Raw genomic sequence first — 18,667 nt, forward strand, 5'->3', positions numbered from 1 at the left:
ACTAATGTTTATAAACGTTAACTATTCATCATTCAAAAAACACTGATTGAGCAGCTACAATGAGTAAGACCTTCTATCACCATAATGCTGCTGTACATATATAGACTGGCACCAAACTGATTCCCAACTCTTTGGTGTCTGAAGTCTTATTACCGTTGATCCAAAGACCGAATTTTTTTTAATACCGTCAGAGTGACATTTTAGGTAGTGTGTCAAGACGCATGCCAAATTTCTTTCGACAAGTTGGTCAAGTTTTCAGTGACCCCCCAGGTTGATAACTACCATAACCTCTGAGCGCCCCCAAACCCGTATTTGGAATCCTTGTACCAGACCGTGGCGAGGATTCCCAGGGACCCGCAGGTGTTCCTTGGGGGCGAGCGGGTTCCAACCCCAGCCCCCCTCGCCCAGCCTCCAGCATCAAGGAGAACTGTGGGTGGTCCCGTCTCCAGAGGATGAGCCACGTGGGTGGCCACCCCCCAAAACCTACAACTCCATCCTTCTCCCGAAACACACCCACGTCGACTAACGCCCCACCCCCGCTTCACCCAAAATCTCGCCGAGCAAGAAACTCCGGCCTCTTTCCCAAACAAACACGCGCCCTCGTGGCCCGCCAGCCCCATCCCTTTCCCCGCCCCGCCCGCCTCTGGCCAGGGGCCTCCCGCACAGCCAGCCGGCCTCCTCCGGCCCCTTCTCAGCCTCCCTCCCTTCCCGCCCCGCCGCTCGGCCGGCCAGCGCAGCACACGGCTTTCTCACCGCCTCCTCCAGGTCCATAGCGGCGCGGGCGCCGCCGACTCCGCCGCGGGGCCCGTTACCCGGGCAGCGAGCGCGGCTTCCGGGAGCGGCCGGAAAAGCCCTCCGGGCAGAAACCCAGACCCTGGTTTTGAGCTTCCGGCTCGTGCGGCTCCGGGAAGGCTCGGCCAGCTCCAGGCTGAAGCTCCGCTAATCCTGCATCACCCTCCCAGACAGCATCCCTGTTCTAGTCCAAGTAACTAAAGCCCATCAGTAAAAAAGTGGGCGGCGCCGACGGAGCTGATCCATGGAGCTGAGCGGATCCATTCTCTCTCTCTTTCTAAAATTTTATTTATTTTTTCCACTGTACAGCATGGGGACCAAGTTACACATCCATGTATACATAATTTTTCCTCCCATTGTCGTGTTGCGATGTAAGTATCTAGACATAGTTCTCAGTGCTACACAGCAGGATCTCATTGTAAATCCATTCCAAGAGCAATAGTTTGCATCCGATCACCCCAAGCTCCCGATCCCTCCCACTCCCTTCTTTGTTCAGACAGCCTTTCATCCCAGGCCGCTCTCATTCAATCCGGCTCCCCCGCGTTCCCACGCGTGGACCCGGCTCTTCACTTCGTTCTGGCTTTTGACAGCACAGGAGAAACACCAGGTTCTGGAAGAAAGAAACAGGTTTTTGAGTTAAACCTGGGTTTCTAATCACGGCTTTTCTGCCTCGTTGTGCCCCAGTTTTCTCCGCTGTAAAATTAGTTATTCCCTGTGACTCTCCTCTAAATGAGCTTCAGATGGTAAATGCTCATTAAATTTAGCTTTATTGTTGTCCCTTCATTGGCCATTCATTTCTTGGTTTGTTCATCAACCAGGCACTGTTTTAGGTTCTGGGGATTCAGCAGTGAGCAAAGTAAACAAAAGTTCCTGCCTTCATGGAGATCATATTCTGATGGGGAGAGAGAAACACAAATAAAGTACCCAGTATGTTAAATGGGCATGAGTGCCAAGGAGAAAAATAAAGCAGGAAAGGAAAGGGCGCTGTAAGGTGGTTTTGATTTTAAATGGAGCGGCAAGAAAGGTCTCCCTGAGAAGGTGACCTTTGAGGCAAGGAAGCCAGAGCCATGTTGGGACTGTCCTTCCAGGAGGAGGGAACAGTAAGTACCCAGGCCCTGGACCTGAGCCTCATGGCTGTCATTTAAGGGTCAGCAAGGAGGTCAGTGAGTGGCCGGAACCATGAGCTAAAGGGAGACTAGAAAATGAGGTGGATAGAGTTCCCACTGTGGCTCAGCAGGTTAAGAACCTGACACAGTGTCGAGAGGATGCAGGTTTGATCCCTGATCTCAGTGGGTTCAGGTCTCAGACATGGCTCGGATCTGGCATGGCTGTGGCGTAGGCCAGCAGCTGCAGCTCTGATTCGACCCCTAGCCTGGAAACTTCCATATGCCACAGGTGTGGCTGTAATACAAGAAAGAACAAAGAAAATGAGGTGAAGGCAATATATGGTTGGAAGGACCTAGTCTTGGAGAGGCCATTGGAGGAGTTACACAATCTGATATGCTTAACAGATCAATCTGGCTGTGGTGGGGAGAACAGACTGCTGGAGGCAAAGGTAGAAGCTGGGAGGCAGGTGAGGAGATTTGCAATAGTCCTAGTAGCTTGAACCAGGTAAGGGCAGTGGAGGTGGTAAGAAGTCAACAGATTCCGAAACTACGTATTTTGGAGGTAAAGGCATAAGGTTATCTTGATGGAAAAGAAACCCATCAAGCATCTATAGAGAAAGAAAGGAGGCAAGGATGACGTCAAGATTTTTGGCTTGAACAACTGGAAGGGTGAAGCTATATTTGACAGAGTTGGGGGCAGACACTGGGTGGGACAGTTTGGGGGGAGGGTAGAGGAGGAATCAGGAATTCGATTTTGGAACTTAGATACGATGATAAGGCATCCAGGTAGGAAGAGAAGGCAATTGGATGTGGGAGCCGAGCATTCAGAGACAAGTTCTGGATGGAGAAATACATTTGGGCGTTATCTGTGTGTTGATGGTATTTAAAGTCATGAGACTATATTAGATCACCCACTCCTCACTCACTTGTCAATTAATTCCTTTTACACAGTCATTAAACACCCATTCTATGCCAGGCCTTGTGCCAGCAACTGGGAAACGAGAGATAACCAGGACAGAGTCCCTGCCTTCAAGAGGCACCTAGTCCAGCGGGATATTCAGTCTTATCATTTTGTTCTAACACTAGATAAGTGCTCTTCTCTAGCTGCGTCACAATGTCATTTACCAGGCTTCTCTTTCCAAAGAAACCTTAGCCATCTTCAGAGTTTATCAAGGATTATCAAATAAATAGCTTGATTATAAGCCTCTCATTTTCTAGACCAACCCTGATTTCAAATGTTGAAATGTAAGAATGGGAAGGGGCCAGTGCTGACTGCCTAATTAACTAGGAGGTAGTGTTTTAAAATATGAGTACCATGGCATCAGAGAGTTTTTGGTCTTTTTTTTTTTTTTTGCATATACCCAGGGCCTAGGACAGTACTTAGCTTATAGGATGTGAGTCACAGATTTTTCCAGCTGTTCTTTTGTTTGTTTGTTTTAGGGCCACACCTGTGGCATATGGAAATTCCCGGGCTAGGGGTCGAATGGGAGCTACAGCTGCCAGCCTACACCACAGCCACAGCAACGTGGGATCCAAGCTGTGTCTGAGACCTACACCACAGCTCACAGCTATGCCGGATCCCCGACCCACTGAGTGAGGTCGGAAATCGAACTTGGATCCCTAGCCTGGGAACTTCCATATGCTTTGGAAGACAAAAAAAAAAAACAAAAAACACTTTGGCTCAGATGCCACTGTTGGCTTGTCAGATGGGCACAGATGCTTTTTGTCTAATGGAAATAACCAGTGGCCAGAGGACTCAGTGAGATAGAGTCTGCCTTGTGCTGCAGGTGAGAGTAAACATGGGCATATTGCTGGGAAATAGGTCAGCTGCATAACAAGTGGTATAGTTGAGCAATAGTGTCTTTTTCTTTTTAGGGCCACACCCATGGCATATGGAAGTTCCCAGGCTAGGGGTCAAATCAGAGCTGCAGCTGCCCGTCTACACCACAGTCACAGCAACATGGGGTCCGAGCCGCATCTGCAACCTACACCACAGCTCACGGCAACATGGATCCTTAACCCCCCGGAGCCAGGCCAGGGATTAGGCCCGCATCCTCACAGATACTGAGCCACCATGGGAACTTCCTGGTTAAACAATATTGAGGCAACCCCAAGAACAGGAAACAGGGAAATAAAATTAGAATGGAGGCAATAAACTCTTAAAGGAATTGAAGCATCACTGAGCCAAGATTTGATAACACCAAGGCCTAATTGAAGGTACTAATATATATCTAAAGAAAGAGAGGTATAGCCCTTCAATCCTAGTAAGAAAGGTCTGACCACACCAGCACCCCTACACACTATTATCCCCGAATAGTTAATGTACCCAAGGGACCACACCTCTTGAGTGACAGACACAGAGTCCAACACAGACCATTCCTCAGCTCTGCCCCTAGGGAGAGAGGGCACTGGCCATCAAGGATGTTTTTTCAGGGTGTAGATGCTGGATTAGTCGTTGTTCTTCCAGCCCTCTGAAGATATGGTTCTGTTTCTTCTATCTTCTGTCTTTTCTGTTGAGAAGTCAGCTACCAGTGTTAGATCAACTATAGGCTAAATAACAAGAAAATTCCCAGCTGTTTGGAAATTAGTCAATAAACTTCTAAATAACCCATTCAAAAGACCAGTCACTATGGAATGACAGAACACTTGGAACTGAATAAAAGTGGAAATATATCATATAAAATTATGAAATTCACTTCAATCTAGAGGGAAATTTATGGCCTCCAATTCAAGTATTGGAGGGAAAAAAAGAAAGACTGAAAATCAGTGATAGAGATATACATCTCAAGAAGTTAGAAGATTGAACTAAAAAAAAATAGATGGAAGGAAATAAAAAGAAATGAATGAAAGAAAAAGCATACATTCAATAGAAGGGCTCCACAAAACTAGTATTAATGGTTTTAAATGATTCATAAATTTAATAAGCCCTGGAGAGACTGATTAAGAAGAAAAGCAAAGCTGGAGTACCCACTGTGGCACAGTGGGTTAAGGAATGCAAAAGAGGAGGCTTGGATTGCTGTGAAGGCACAGGTTTGATCCCTGGCTCGGTGCAGTGGGTTAAGGATCCTGCATTGCCACAGCTGTGGCGTAGGTCACAGCTGCAGCTTGGATTCAATCCCTGGCCCTGGAACTTCCATATGCCATGGGTTCAGTCATTAAAAAAAAATAATAAAACTAAACTAAAAAAATGAGAAAAGCAAAGTTACCCAATATTAGAACAATTAAGGTGGCATCATTGCAGACAGCACAAATATTAAGAAGGTCATCAGCGGGTACAAAGGGAAGCCAGTAGCATGTGGTCTCCTGGACACCAAGTGAAAATATGTGTCCAAAAGAAGGAAGCCATCAACTCGATCAGAAACCCCTGAGAACTACAGTAGGACGAGGCCTGAGGAGTGACCTTCAGATATGAACAGTGACATCATCAGTGACCTTGACAAGAAAGTCAAATAGAGTGTGTCCAAGAGCGGACACCCCAGAGTTCCCACCTTGGCGCATTGGAAAAGAATCTGACTGGGAACCATGAGGTTGTGGGTTTGATCCCCGGCCTCGCTCAGTGGGTTAAAGATCTGGCATTGCCATGAGCTGTGGTGTAGGTCACAGACGTGGCTTGGACCCCAAGCTGCTGTGTCTGTGGTATAGGCTGGCAACTGTAGCTCCGATTTGACCCCTAGCCTGGGATCTTCTATATGCTGCAGGTGCAGCCCTAAAAAGCAAAAAAAAAAAAGCGTAAACCCCATTTGTGAGGAATTCTGTTGGAGACAGAAGCAAAGGAACAGTAGCTGATAGGCATGTAAAGTCAAGAGAGACTTTTAATTGTCTGTTTTTCATTCTTTCTTTTTTTTTGGTTGCACTCCTGGCATGGGCGGCAGGGTGGCGGTGTTTATGCCAAGGTCGGAGGAGGGCTCACAGGTATGATAGCTCTTAGAAGTGGAATGGTTAAGCCAGAAGTTATTAAATTGTCGGGCAGCATCGGGAGCCTCCCAGATTTCTGAGATCATAAATATAAAGATAAAGCCACCCAGCCATTCAGCTGCTCGCTTGATGAAAACGTCCCATTTACTCCAAAGGGACAAATTAGGTGTATTCACAATTTCAAAAATACCTGCCAGGCAATGTACTACTGAGAGCCACCTGTCATCGTGCATATAAATCTGACACTTTCCTTTTTGTGTGGAAAAAAAAAAGAGATAACTCATCTCTAAGTCTGACGGGTCTTTTAAGTATGTTGCCGTGAGATATCCGGCAATCTTCAACACGAAAGAAGACTCTCATGGGTATTCAGCCATTGCAGGCCATGCAATGGTCCTGTGACATCTGAAAGGCCTTTGTTTATAAAATGACACCCGTGCCATCCTATAGCACCGCACACACGTCTGCCTTCAGCCTTTGCTGCCACTTCCTGCTGCTGAATGAGGCAACCTGATCTCAGGGTTCGTGTGCTGTGCAAGTCACAGCAGCCTCTCCTTCGATATGGATGCAATTTTACCCAAATTATTGCTCTTGTAAAAGAAATTATTTACTGTTGAGGATATATGCTCCCTGGTCCAACATCCCGTTAGCCGCTCCTCGAAAGTAATTTTTTCTACACTTCATTTTTGAAACAATCTAGAGACTGCAATGCAAGGAACTTGTTAGAAGTATCTAGATTTTATCCAACCGTATAGCAAACCTTCAAATTGCAAATCCGTGTGCTTTGTTCTAATACTTGTATCGTCTAAATTTTCAGCATTTTCTGCATCTGCCAGCATTCCTGTTATCTGTTATTTCAGCCATATTTATTATAGTGGAAAGACAGAAAACTGATAAAAATAAAATATAACTTTTTTTTTTCTTTTTAGGGCTGCCTATGCGGCATATGAAAGTTCCCAGGCTAGGGGACAAATCAGAGCTGCAGCTGCTGGCCTAGGCCGCAGCCGCAGTCACGCAGGATCCTTAACCCACTGAGCGAGGCCAGGGATGGAACCTGCATCCTCAAGGATACTAGTTGGGTTCGTTACCACTGAGCCACAACAGGAACTCCTAATATAGAACTTTAAAGACTAGATAGATGCTTTTAAAAATACAGCGGTTGGAGTTCCCGTCGTGGCTCAGTGGTTAACAAATCCGACTAGGAACCATGAGGTTGCGGGTTCCATCCCTGGCCCTGCTCAGTGGGTTAAGGATCCGGCGTTGCCGTGAGCTGTGATGCAGGTCACAGACGTGGCTTGGATCCCGCGTTGCTGTGGCTGTGGTGTAGGCTGGCAGCTACAGCTCCGATTCGACCCCTAGCCTGGGAGCCTCCATATGCCTCGGGAGAGGCCCTAGAAAAGGCAAAAAGACAAATAAATGAATAAAACAAAACAACAACAACAACAACAGCAAAAATACAGCTGGGTAGGTACATGCCGTGACTCGGGTGGAGGTGAGTGAACAGAAGTTTTATAGGGTCGTCGGGGAGACGTCTCCAAAGAAGGGCCAGGGGAGCCGGGATGAGAACGCAATGGGAACCAAGCAAGACGATGGTGGACCGTATCCCAGGGAGCGTGGCGAGGCTGAAGCAGATCCAGGCTTGGTGTGTTTGAGGAAGGAAAGGAAGCCTGTGCGGCTGGAGGGTAATCAGTGAGAGGCAGAGTCATTGGCCCGGGGCCAGAGGGTGGGACAAGGTCTGATGGCTGATGGCCGAAGGACTTCTGGGTCCACGGGGCTGAGACCAGGCCAGTACATCCGCACAGCCCATTCCGCGTGTTACACCGGCTGTCCCTGGCAGGGACGTCCTGGCCACCATCATTGCCTCCCACCAGGGAAGGGACCTGGAGGCTGGCCAGCTGGCCATGGCTGCCTTGCATTGTCCACGTAAGCTGGGCCGGTGTACGGGGATAACAGCCTCCATGGGATTGTGGCTCAGAGAAAGTGGAGTGAGGCTTGGGGGGGTGGCAGAAAAATGGGGGTCCCACACAGGCACTGGCCAGGCACTGGGGCTCCACTGGCATAGGCGTTTCCCACAGGAGGGAGGCTGTGGAGGAAGGAGGGGCCTGAGGACACCGGGGTGCAGCCCCCTCTTCTCAGCATCTGCTGAATTTCACTTCTATCTAAGGCTCCTTCCCCTGGAAAGGATATGAAATTACATATTTTGAAAGAGTCAAAGGAAACGGAAAAAAACTTCAAACGCTAATCCTTCAATTCAGATTTCATGACCCAAAAATGCCTAAAGACCAAATTGCCTATGTTATATATTTTGGAAATACCATGATGAGAAGGTGGAAAGAAACATTATAAAGTTGGTGACTTTTAAGTCAAAATGAGAGGACATTCGAAAGGAAGCAATTTACTAAGACGAAACCTGAGCCTTCCCATCAAGGGCACTAACAAGGTTGGTTTTTCGTTGCGTGCAAGACCGGTGCACACCTGGCATTTTCTGGGCCAGGCACCAACCTAAACATGTTAACCCACTGGACCATTAGCAGCAGCAGCCCCATTTTACAGACAAGAAAACAGACACCAAGAGATTTTAACTTTCTGTAAGTGGCTGATCCAGGAGTCAAAACCTAGTGGCCTGGCAGAGAAGGCAATTTCGGCTGCCATCCCCTGACCCTCTTGGGAAGGACTGGGCTCAGTCTCATTAAAGCTGGCACTTGACAACCGATTTTGGTGGCTTAGCCACGAATAAGCTGTTGACTATGTAAGAACCTTAGATGATATTGTCAAGGTCAGAAAATGTTTGAATATAATTGCTCTTAGTTCAGCAGAAGCGGAGGGACAATTCCACACCACAAAGCGCTAAGATTTTATTAAGTGCAATTCTCTCTTTTGAGACTGCGTGTTACCTAGGGGCATTGATTTAATGGGCCATTATTGGGAAAGTCTGATGCCTTTTACTCTGTCAAATCATAGCTCCAGTTGGAGTGTTATTTAATTAATGAGGATGTATCCAGAAATGACTTTGAAATGATTAGATTGGATTTGATGAATGCCCTGTGTGTCAACTCACATGAGCTGTAAATAGCTTTATTATATACCGATAGAGTTTGGTTTATTTAGAAAATGGACAGAAATGTATTTTTAGGGGAGTTCCCGTCGTGGCGCAGTGGTTAATGAATCCGACTAGGAACCATGAGGTTGTGGGTTCGGTCCCTGCCCTTGCTCAGTGGGTTAACGATCCGGCGTTGCCGTGAGCTGTGGTGTAGGTTGCAGACACGGCTCGGATCCCGCGTTCCTGTGGCTCTGGCGTAGGCCAGTGGCTACAGCTCCGATTCGACCCCTAGCCTGGGAACCTCCATATGCTGCGGGAGCAGCCCAAAGAAATAGCAAAAAAAAAAAAAAAAAAAAAAAAAAAAAAAGAAATGTATTTTTAAATTATGATTTACATAGAAACTTAGACATGAATATATATTCCCTACCAGTTGTTAAATAAAGGTATTTTGACTCTTCCTTCTGAATCCATGGAAGGCATTTCAGTTTAATTGTAAATGTGATAAGAAGTCAATGAAAGATTTTGAACCAAGAAGTGACATGGTCTATGCTTTAAACTGTTAGGTCTCTGTATGGGGAAAAACCACAAGGCATAAAAGATGAATGAAGATGGCTAATTGGAAGTGTCGACTAGAAAAAAAAAAAAAAAAACCACAACTTAAAAGTTGAAAATTATGTTTTATTCAGTGGGCATTCCGAGGACTGAAGCCTTGGGAGACAGGCTCTCAGATGGCTCTGAGGGGTGGCGCCAAAGACTCAAGGAAGGAGGCAGGATTTAGAGGAGTTCCCCCCCCCTTTTAGGGCTACACCTGCAGCATATGGAAGCTTCTAGGCTAGGGGTCGAATTGGAGCTACAGCAGCTGGCCTATACCACAGCCATAGCAACTCGGGAATCTGAGCCATGTCTGCAACCTACACCATAGCTCACGGCAACACCAGCTCCCCGACCCTCCGAGCAAGGCCAGGGATTGAACCCACATCCTCATGGATATTAGTCAGGTTTGTTTCTGCTTTGCCACAACAGGAACTCCCGATAGGGGAGTTTTTACCAAAAATATTCCAGGTCGTTGGAACATCAAAAGATGACTAATTAAAGAAAAACCAGAATCTGAGTTAATGAATTTAACGCTTTTCTATGTATGGGAAGATGTAGGAGTCTGGGCTCCTTGAAATAATTCCCTTGGCCTGCACCTTAACTGTCTATCGCCAGTATCCTGGTGTTTCTCCTCCACCCTGAAATCCCCTCGGGGGCACTGTGGGGGGCGGGGTGGGGGTGGGGGCGGCTGATGGCTTGATGGCCACATCTTTTGTTTACTGATAGGGCAGGCAGCATTTTCTGTCCACAGGAGGCACTTACAGGAATTCAGCCCAGGATGACAGAGCTTGGACACGGGCACCAGAGTGGGCGGTGGGAAATGGGTAGATGTTGAGGATGGCGCTAACAACGGATGAGGTGTAGCGTTAAGAAAAAGGGCAGACTCTACGATATCGTGGTGAGGGTGGTGGACTAAGATAGTTATCAGCAGGTTTGGGGTGAAAATCCAGATATGGGACACGTCCAGTTGGATACAGCTGTTGGAAATGCAAGAGGAGATATGGCAGGGCAGTGAATCCGGAACTCAGAGATGTTCTGCCTGGAGATGGGGATTTGGGCATCACGGTCAGTGTACCAAGGAGATTTAAAGCCCTGGGACTTAATGAAAACCCCTGGGGAGTGAGAGCGGCCAGTGGATGAGAAGAGAGAGCCCAGCACTGAGAGGAGGGCAACGGGCAGAGAATGGTGACCAAAGCCCCTTGAAGAGTGTCAAGAAAGGAGACCTGGCACCTGCTCCCAGGAGGCGGGCATGGGGTGAGCTGGCGTAGGGCCTCCCAAGTACACGGGGTTGACAAGATGATTTCAGGGTTGTGTTCCGGTGACAGTTGGACTGGCAGGGTCAAGGCGGAGCTGGAGGGAAAGGGGAGGCCGTGAAGACAAGGCCTGTGAGGAAGAGCAGGATGGTACCGAGGGGTGAAAACGGGAGCGATCGCCGTGTGGTCACATGCCGACGGAAATGAACTACTGATTAGGGAGTGGGGGGCGTGATGACAGGAGCAACGTCCTTGAGTGGGTGAGGTCAGATCTGGCCCCTGATGAGGCCGCCCTGAGGGGCTGTGTTATTCTCACCTGATCAGGCTGTGGAAATCCCTGGAATGTGGCCACTGCTCAGCCAGGCCAGGGTCTGTGGGGTGTGGCCACATCCCAGCTGGTTCCCCCCACCTTCCTGATCCCCACCCCCACCCCACCGCCTGTACTGCCCACATCCTAGGGCTTGGAGCCCAGGACAACTCAGCTAAAGTTTAGCTAAGAGGTTCTGCTGAGTGTGGAAAGAGCTAACTACTATTTCTAGGAGCCCACGGAGCAGAGACTGCAATCAAGAGAGATTCGAATCTTGGCCCTGAAACTTCACCTGCCGGCGGTGTGCCCAGGACAGGTCATGTCTCTGCGTCTCAGTGGGAGAGGAGTCTGCAGTGTGCAGATGGTAACTTTACCCAGACACCTTCAGAGAGTATGAGGTGCAGGTGGGGCAGTGGGTGTGCAAAAGCCGTGCCGAAGCTCCGTAAACGGGAACAGATGCCATCAATTGTCACGTGGCTTCGCTTACTGGGTCATCCCCCGCCACCTCGCAGAACAGGCACAGCGTGTAGGGGAGGCATTTCTTTCTTTTTTTTTTTTTTTTTTTTTTTTGGTCTTGTCTTTTTGCCATTTCTAGGGCCACTCCCGCGGTATACGGAGGTTCCTAGGCTAGGGGCTGAATCAGAGCTGGAGCCGCTGGCCTACACCACAGCCACAGCAACTCAGGATCCAAACTGCATCTTCAACCTACCCCACAGCTCACGGCAAACCCGCAACCTCAGGGTTCCTAGTCGGATTCGTTAACCACTGAGCCACGACGGGCACTCCAGGGGAGGCATCTCTCAGGACGTTTCCGGTGCCACCCCTCTCTGTGGGTTTACTTTTCATAACTAGACTTTTAAGGTTTGGTTTTGTTTTTTTTTTTTAAAGATAAGAGCGAGCCTTGGCTTCTTGGGAGAGCCTCCGGATTTCATTACAGACGTCAGGTATCGTGTCAAGATCCTTGGTTGAAAGGCAGGGGAGACGTGTTATTATCTTCAAAGCTTTCTGGGACCCTATTAAATGCTAATAACAAGGGACGGGGTTAGTCCGGAGAGCAAACCCCATCCTGGACGCCTCTCTCCCCGGGCTCCACACACCTCTGCGGGAGGGAGAGAGAATCGAGTGCACCCGACGGACCGGCCCCCCAAGGCCTCCAGGGCCTGCCACGGCCTGGTCTGCCCATAACTGGAGCTGGAACGCGCTGTGGTTCGCGTAGAGCTGGGAGAAGGGCAAGAAGCCGATGCTCGCCGGGCAGAGGGTACGCTGGGCGCAGTGCTGGCCCATTGAGCTGGAAGGCAATTGTTCTCTTCTCCTCCAGGCTCAGGGGGTCAGATCTGGTCACGTGGCCAACAAGAGCCAAAGGCAGCCGTCTTAACCCGTGTCTCCCAGCTCCAAGGAGCCCGTGCTCTCTATAAACAGAGGAGGAGCTTCCTAAAGGTTTTCTTGGTGACCGAGTGAGTGGCGGAATGAATAAAACCCTCTGGATGCAAAGGTGCCTCGTCAAAGGACATCTGCGGCCAGAAGGCACAGCCCCCATTAAACAGAAGCAAAACTACCTTCTTAGGTTCAGGTGAGGTACTCAGAGCGTGGCTGACACAGCTCAGGAATTTCCCAAACTCTCCAGTGATAAGATCACAGGCAAGTCGCAGAACCTGCTGGGGGCTGGTTTCTCCATTTCTCATCTTGGGGCAAAAACAAGTCTTGCTCCCTCCCCCTCCCTCCCAGGAAGCAGCGTTAACAGAACCCAGGAGCCGTAGCTCTGGCCGTGGGCCTTATAGTCCTTGCAAGATGAGCCCCGACTTGTGACCATCCCGTAGCCAGTACTGGCCCCATAAATCAGGGACCCGGCACAAAGTGACAATGTGGCGCCTGTGGATCAAGAATGACTAAGAATTTCAAGACGGTGACATCAGAGAGTTAAACCGAGCCTGGGGCCCTTCAGAGTACGTGGTCCCGTGTGACTGCATGGGCTGGACACCCACGAAGCCAGCCCCACCTGTGGCCTTTGATTCCGGAGGAGGGAAGGACAGATCTTAAAAGGAGATTGGTGGGACATCTTGGGCGCACCAAACATAGGACAAACAAAATCGCCGTGGCGGTCCGGTTCCGGTTGCTTGAAACACAATTTCAGAATAGAAAGAGTTTTTAAAATCCATGTGGTACTAGTTCCATGTTATAGATCAGGAGATGGAGACCCAGACAGGAGCAGCGCCCTGGGGAGTCCTGGGCGCCACCGAGAAGGCGGGTCCTGGCTGAGTCTCCTTTGGTCTCCCTGCCACTGAAACAGCGCAGGCCGGGTGGAACTATGCATTTTCTTTTTCTCTCCACCCCCCACTAACCAACAGTAAAATAAAAGGGTTAAGTCCCCAAGGACCAAGGAAATGGGAGAAGAAGCAATGGGAATTAAAACGGGTTTGGGAGTGGGGTTCCCAGAAAAGCGAAAGGGCTGAAAATCTGGATCCTGCCGGCCCCTCCCCCTTTCCAGAATGCCAGTGGCAAGTTTGGTGTCCCCCCCAGGCAGGAGATAAGAGTCTTCTCTGGAGTAAATCCCAGACGCTACCATTTGGAATTCTTTTTTTTTTTTTTTTTTTTTTTTTTTTGGTCTTTTTGCCTTTTTCTAGGGCTACACCCACGGCATATGGAGGTTCCCAGGCTAGGAGGCCAATCCGAGCTGTAGCCACCGGCCTATACCACAGCCACAGCCACGTGGGATCCGAGCTGCGTCTGCGACCTACACCACAGCTCACGGCAACGCCGGATACTTAACCCACTGAACGAGGCCAGGGATCGAACCCGAAACCTCATGGTTCCTAGTCGGATTCGTTAACCACTGAGCCACGACGGGAACTCCCCCATTTGGAATTCTTTACAGGGAGCTGGTTTGAAGTTCAGTCCTATTAGACTGAGGTCCTGGGACCCGTCTGGCTTCTGTGCGGAGAGCTTTCTAGGCTCTCAAGTGAGAGCCAAGGACGAAGCCTCTACCTAGAAAGACAGAAAACAAAACAAATAAAAGAATTGGGAGAAATCAGAGACAACTTCAAACGGACAATCTACCTAAAAGGAGTGGGGGCGAAATTGTATCTGGGAAAGAAGAACCAGAACAAATTTTATTTTTTATCTTTTGGCTACGCCCCCAGCATGCGGAAGTTCCCAGGCCAGGGATCGAACCCACACCACAGCAGCCACTAGAACCACAGCGGTGACAACATCAGATCCTTAACCCACTGAGCCACCAGGGAACTCCCCAAAACTTTTTTTAAAAAGCTCCCAAACAAGGAAAACTTCTGGAAAGTTACATACATGAGTCAAAATAAAAATTTAATATAAAAAGTAAATTTAGAGAAACTTTCAGAAGATAGAACAAAAAGATGGAATATAGCAAAGATAAGATAAAGCAAGAGGGTAAGTCTAGGAAGTTGCAAGCCAACTGCTAGAGATACCAGAAAGCGAGCCAAGGGGACAAAATCATCAAGGAAATAATACAAAGAAATTCCTCAGCACTAAAGCACGAGTTTCCGACCCCAAACAGCTAGCTCAAGGGATGTTCTGAGCACAGAGGATGAAAAAGACCCAGGGTCAGGTACCCCACTATAAACTTTTTGACTATTAAGGACACAGAGATACTGTGAACTTCTAGAGAGAAAAAGAAGAGAATCAGGGAGTTCCCATCATGACTCAGCGGTAACAAACCCAACTCGTATCCATGAGGATGCAGGTTTGATCCCCGGCCCCACTCCGTGGGTCAAGGATCCGGCATTGCTGTGAGCTATGGTGCAGGTCGCAGATGTGGCTCAGATCCTGAGTTGCCATGACTGCGGTGTAGGCTGGCAGCTGATTTGACCCCTGGCCTGGGAACTTCCATATGCTGTGGGTGCAGTCTTAAAAAGACAAAAAAAAAAAAAAAAAAAAAAAGAGAGAGAGAATCAGAATCCTTGGACCTCTCAACAACACTTTGGGATCTAGTGAGCAATGGGCAATGCCTTCAATATCCTAATTGATATCCTACACTTTATATTCAGCCAAACTGCTCATCAGTGAGGGGAGAATAAGATATTTTCAGACATGCAAGAACGAAAATCGCTTACTTCCCTTGTGTGTTTAGTGAACTGGTGCAAGCAGTGATCCACTAAAATGAGGAACCAGGAAAAGAATACATGGAATCCAGGAAGCAAGGGATCCAGAGAGTGAGCGGCAACATGAAGCCTCACAACCGCAGTGACTAGAAACTTCCAGGTGATGTGGCACAGCATCCGGTTGAGATTGGAGAACTTGGAGGGAAGGCTCTAAGAAGAAGGGCTCAAAGAGTAAGAGGACTAGGACGTGTTAGCAAGTATGGGAAACATTATTTCTAGAAGTGAGGCAGCCTTTCTTAGGACATTAGGACAAATTAATGATAAATGAAGGACTAAGTGGGCAGTTCAGGTGGTTCTCTAGTGATTGGCATTTGCACAGTCATGATAGAGTAGGTCCTGCTGTAACTGTGGTGGGGGGTAGGGAGGTGGAAGTGGGAAGGGGAGGGACGTCTGAGTCCTTATTTACCATTGTGGGGACTCCTAGCAGTGGCTCAAAACATAAATTCGTATGTTAAAAAATAGGGGTAGATCTAGTCCTGATTGTTAATACCATCTATAAGACTTCCAAGTTTAAGATGGTGAAGGAAAGGGGTTCCCACTTTTTTCTTCAAAAAAAGAAAAAAGGAATATTCCTGTTGTGGCTCAGTGGTTCATGAATCCAACTAGGAACCATGAGGTTGCAGGTTCGGTCCCTGGCCTCACTCAGTGGGTTAAGGATCCTGAGTTGCTGTGGCTGGGTGTAGGCCAGTGGCTACATCTCTGATTAGACCCCTAGCCTGGGAAGCTCCATATACAGTGGGTGTGGCCCTAGAAAAGACAAAAATAAATAAATAAATAAATAAAAATTTTAAAAACCACCATGAGTTCCCATTGCGGCTCAGTGGAAACGAATCTGACGCAGATTGGATCCCTGGCCTCTCCCAGTACATTAAGGATCCAGCACTGCTGTGAGCTGTGGTGTAGGTCTCAGACAAGGCTGGAATCTGGCATTGCTGTAGCTGTGGTGTAGGCCAGTGGCTACAGGTCTGATTTGACCCGTAGCCTGGGGACTTCCATATGCCGCAGGTGTGGCCCTAAAGAGAAAAAAAAAAAAAAAAAACAAAACCACCAGAATTTCCAGGAATTTCTCCAAAGAAGATATACAGATGGCCAACAGGCATATGAAAAAATGCTCACCATCACTGAATATTAGAGAAATGCAAATCAAAACCACAGTGAGGTACCACCTCACACCTGTCAGAATGGTCATCATTAACGAGTCAACAAATAAATCCTGGAGAGGGTGTGGAGAAAACGGAACCCTCCTACCCTGTTGGTGGGAATGTAAATTGGTACAACCACTATGGAAAACAATATGGAGGTACCTAAGAAAACGAAATATACCCAGCAATCCCACTCTTGGGCGTATATCCGGACACAACTTTCATTGAAAAAGATATGTGCACCCATATGTTCATTCACAATAGCCAAGACACGGAAACAATCTCAATGTCCATTAACAGATGAATGGATTAAGAAGATGTGGTAGGGGAGTTCCCGTCGTGGCACAGTGGTTAACGAATCCGACTAGGAACCATGAGGTTGCGGGTTCGGTCCCTGCCCTTGCTCAGTGGGTTAACGATCCGGCGTTGCGGTGAGCTGTGGTGTAGGTTGCAGACGCGGCTCGGATCCCGCGTTGCTGTGGCTCTGGCGTAGGCCGGTGGCTACAGCTCCGATTGGACCCCTAGCCTGGGAACCTCCATATGCCGCGGGAGCGGCCCAAGAAATAGCAACAATAACAACAACAACAACCAAAAAGACAAAAGACAAAAAAAAAAAAAAAAGACAAAAAAAAAAAAAAAGAAGATGTGGTAGGGACATATACACAATGGAATACTACTCAGCCATTAAAAAGAACAAAATAATGCCATTTGCAACAACATGGATAGAACTACAGACTCTCAAACTATGTAAAGTAAGAAAGAGAAAGACAAATGCCAGACGATATCATTTATATCTGGAATCTAGCATAAATGAACCTTTCCACAGAAAAGAAACTCATGAACTTGAAGAACAGACTTGTGGATGCAAGGGGGAGGGGGAGGGAGGAGGATAGACTGGGAGTTTGAGGTTAATAGATGTAAACTATTGTATTTGGAGTGGATAAGCAATGAGATCCTGCTGTATAGAACAGGGAACTATATCTAGTCAATCGTGATGGAACATGATGGAGGATAATGTGAGAAAAAGAATATATATATATATATATATATATATATATATATATATATATATATATATGTATGACTGGGTCACTTTGCTGTACAGTAAAAATTGACAGAATGCTATAAATCAGCTATAATGGAAAAAACAAAAATAATAAAAAAGTAAAATTTTTTTTAAAAAATAAGAAAAATAACAAACAGAAACACAAACTCTAGTCTTAATGCCAGCAGACATTGCAAATTGAACCAGTAAATGTGAACCACTAAGCGGCTAGAAGAATGACTGAAAAGTGAACAAAGATGAAACCAAGTGCCAGTAGAGGTATAATTTATTTATAATAAAAATTCACCAATTTTAAGTGTCCATGATGAATTTTGACCTGTCTTTTAGTGCAACCGCTACCAAAAAGATGATTTATAACATTACAGTCGGTCTGCATCTCCAATCCCCAAACCCCTAGCAATGTCTTATCTGCTATCATCACTTTAGATTTTCCTCTTCTAGAACTTTGTATAAATGCGTATAGTATGTAGTCTTTTGTATCTGACATCTTTCGCTTAGTAATGCTTTTATGATTTATCATGTTGTATATATAAGTAGTTTATACCTATTAATTACTGAGTAGTATGCCATTTAAGTATAGATTTTTCTTTATCCATTTATCAAACAATGGACATCTGGATTGTTTCCATTTTTGGTGACTGTGAACAAGGCTGCTATAAATATTCTTGTACAGATCTTTGAGTAGACACTTTTTTTCACTTCACTTGAAAAATGCCCAAGAGTGGAGTTTCTAAATCATATGGTAAATGAATGCTAAACTTTGTAAAAAATGCTACACCATTGCTCCATAGTCTAGTCAACACTTGGCATTGTCAGTCTTTTAAATTGTAGCCACTGTGGTGGATATGGAGTGCTATCTTCATTTGGTTTAAGTTTGCATTTCCTTAACAACTTATGGTGTTGGACATATTTCACATGCTTATTTGACATCTGCTTTGTTTTTTTTTTTTTTTTTATTAAATGTTTAAATCTCTTGGCTAATTTTGATTGTCCTGTCTTAATATTGAGAATTCTTTATACATTGTAGATGTTAAGTCTTTAATTTTACGTATGTTTGGCAGCCATATTCTCCCAATCTGTGCCTTGCCTTTTCTTTGTCCTAATTGTGCTTTCAAAGAGCAGACATTTTAAATTTTGGTGAAGTCGAAGTGATTAATTTTTAAATTTTCTATGTGTCCTAGTTTTAGAGTCTTTGCCTAACCTAAGAGCGCTAACATTTTCTCCTATTTTTTTTAAAGTTTTATTGTTTTAGCTCATTTTTATACATATAGGCAGCAACTTATTCTACCACCTTTTGTTGAAAAGATTTAATTGTCTTTGCA

At 46.8% G+C, this 18,667-nt stretch overlaps 1 protein-coding gene across 4 annotated transcripts in view; it reads right to left on the reverse strand.

The window, feature by feature from the left end:
• TAF1B (TATA-box binding protein associated factor, RNA polymerase I subunit B) overlaps positions 1–950 on the reverse strand; it is a 59,023-nt gene extending 58,073 nt beyond the window's left edge. For 2 of the 4 annotated variants that reach the window (XM_021087860.1, XM_021087858.1), the window contains exon 1: positions 754–870. In XM_021087860.1, coding sequence (XP_020943519.1) covers positions 754–771 — 18 coding nt within the window. In that variant the 5' untranslated portion in view covers positions 772–870. Of the gene's footprint in view, positions 1–753 lie in introns of all 4 variants that reach the window. The other 2 variants (XM_021087859.1, XM_021087861.1) reach the window with 2 other exon arrangements.

Source organism: Sus scrofa, chromosome 3 (genome assembly GCF_000003025.6).
Source record: "Sus scrofa isolate TJ Tabasco breed Duroc chromosome 3, Sscrofa11.1, whole genome shotgun sequence".
Taxonomy (NCBI): Eukaryota; Metazoa; Chordata; class Mammalia; order Artiodactyla; family Suidae; genus Sus; species Sus scrofa.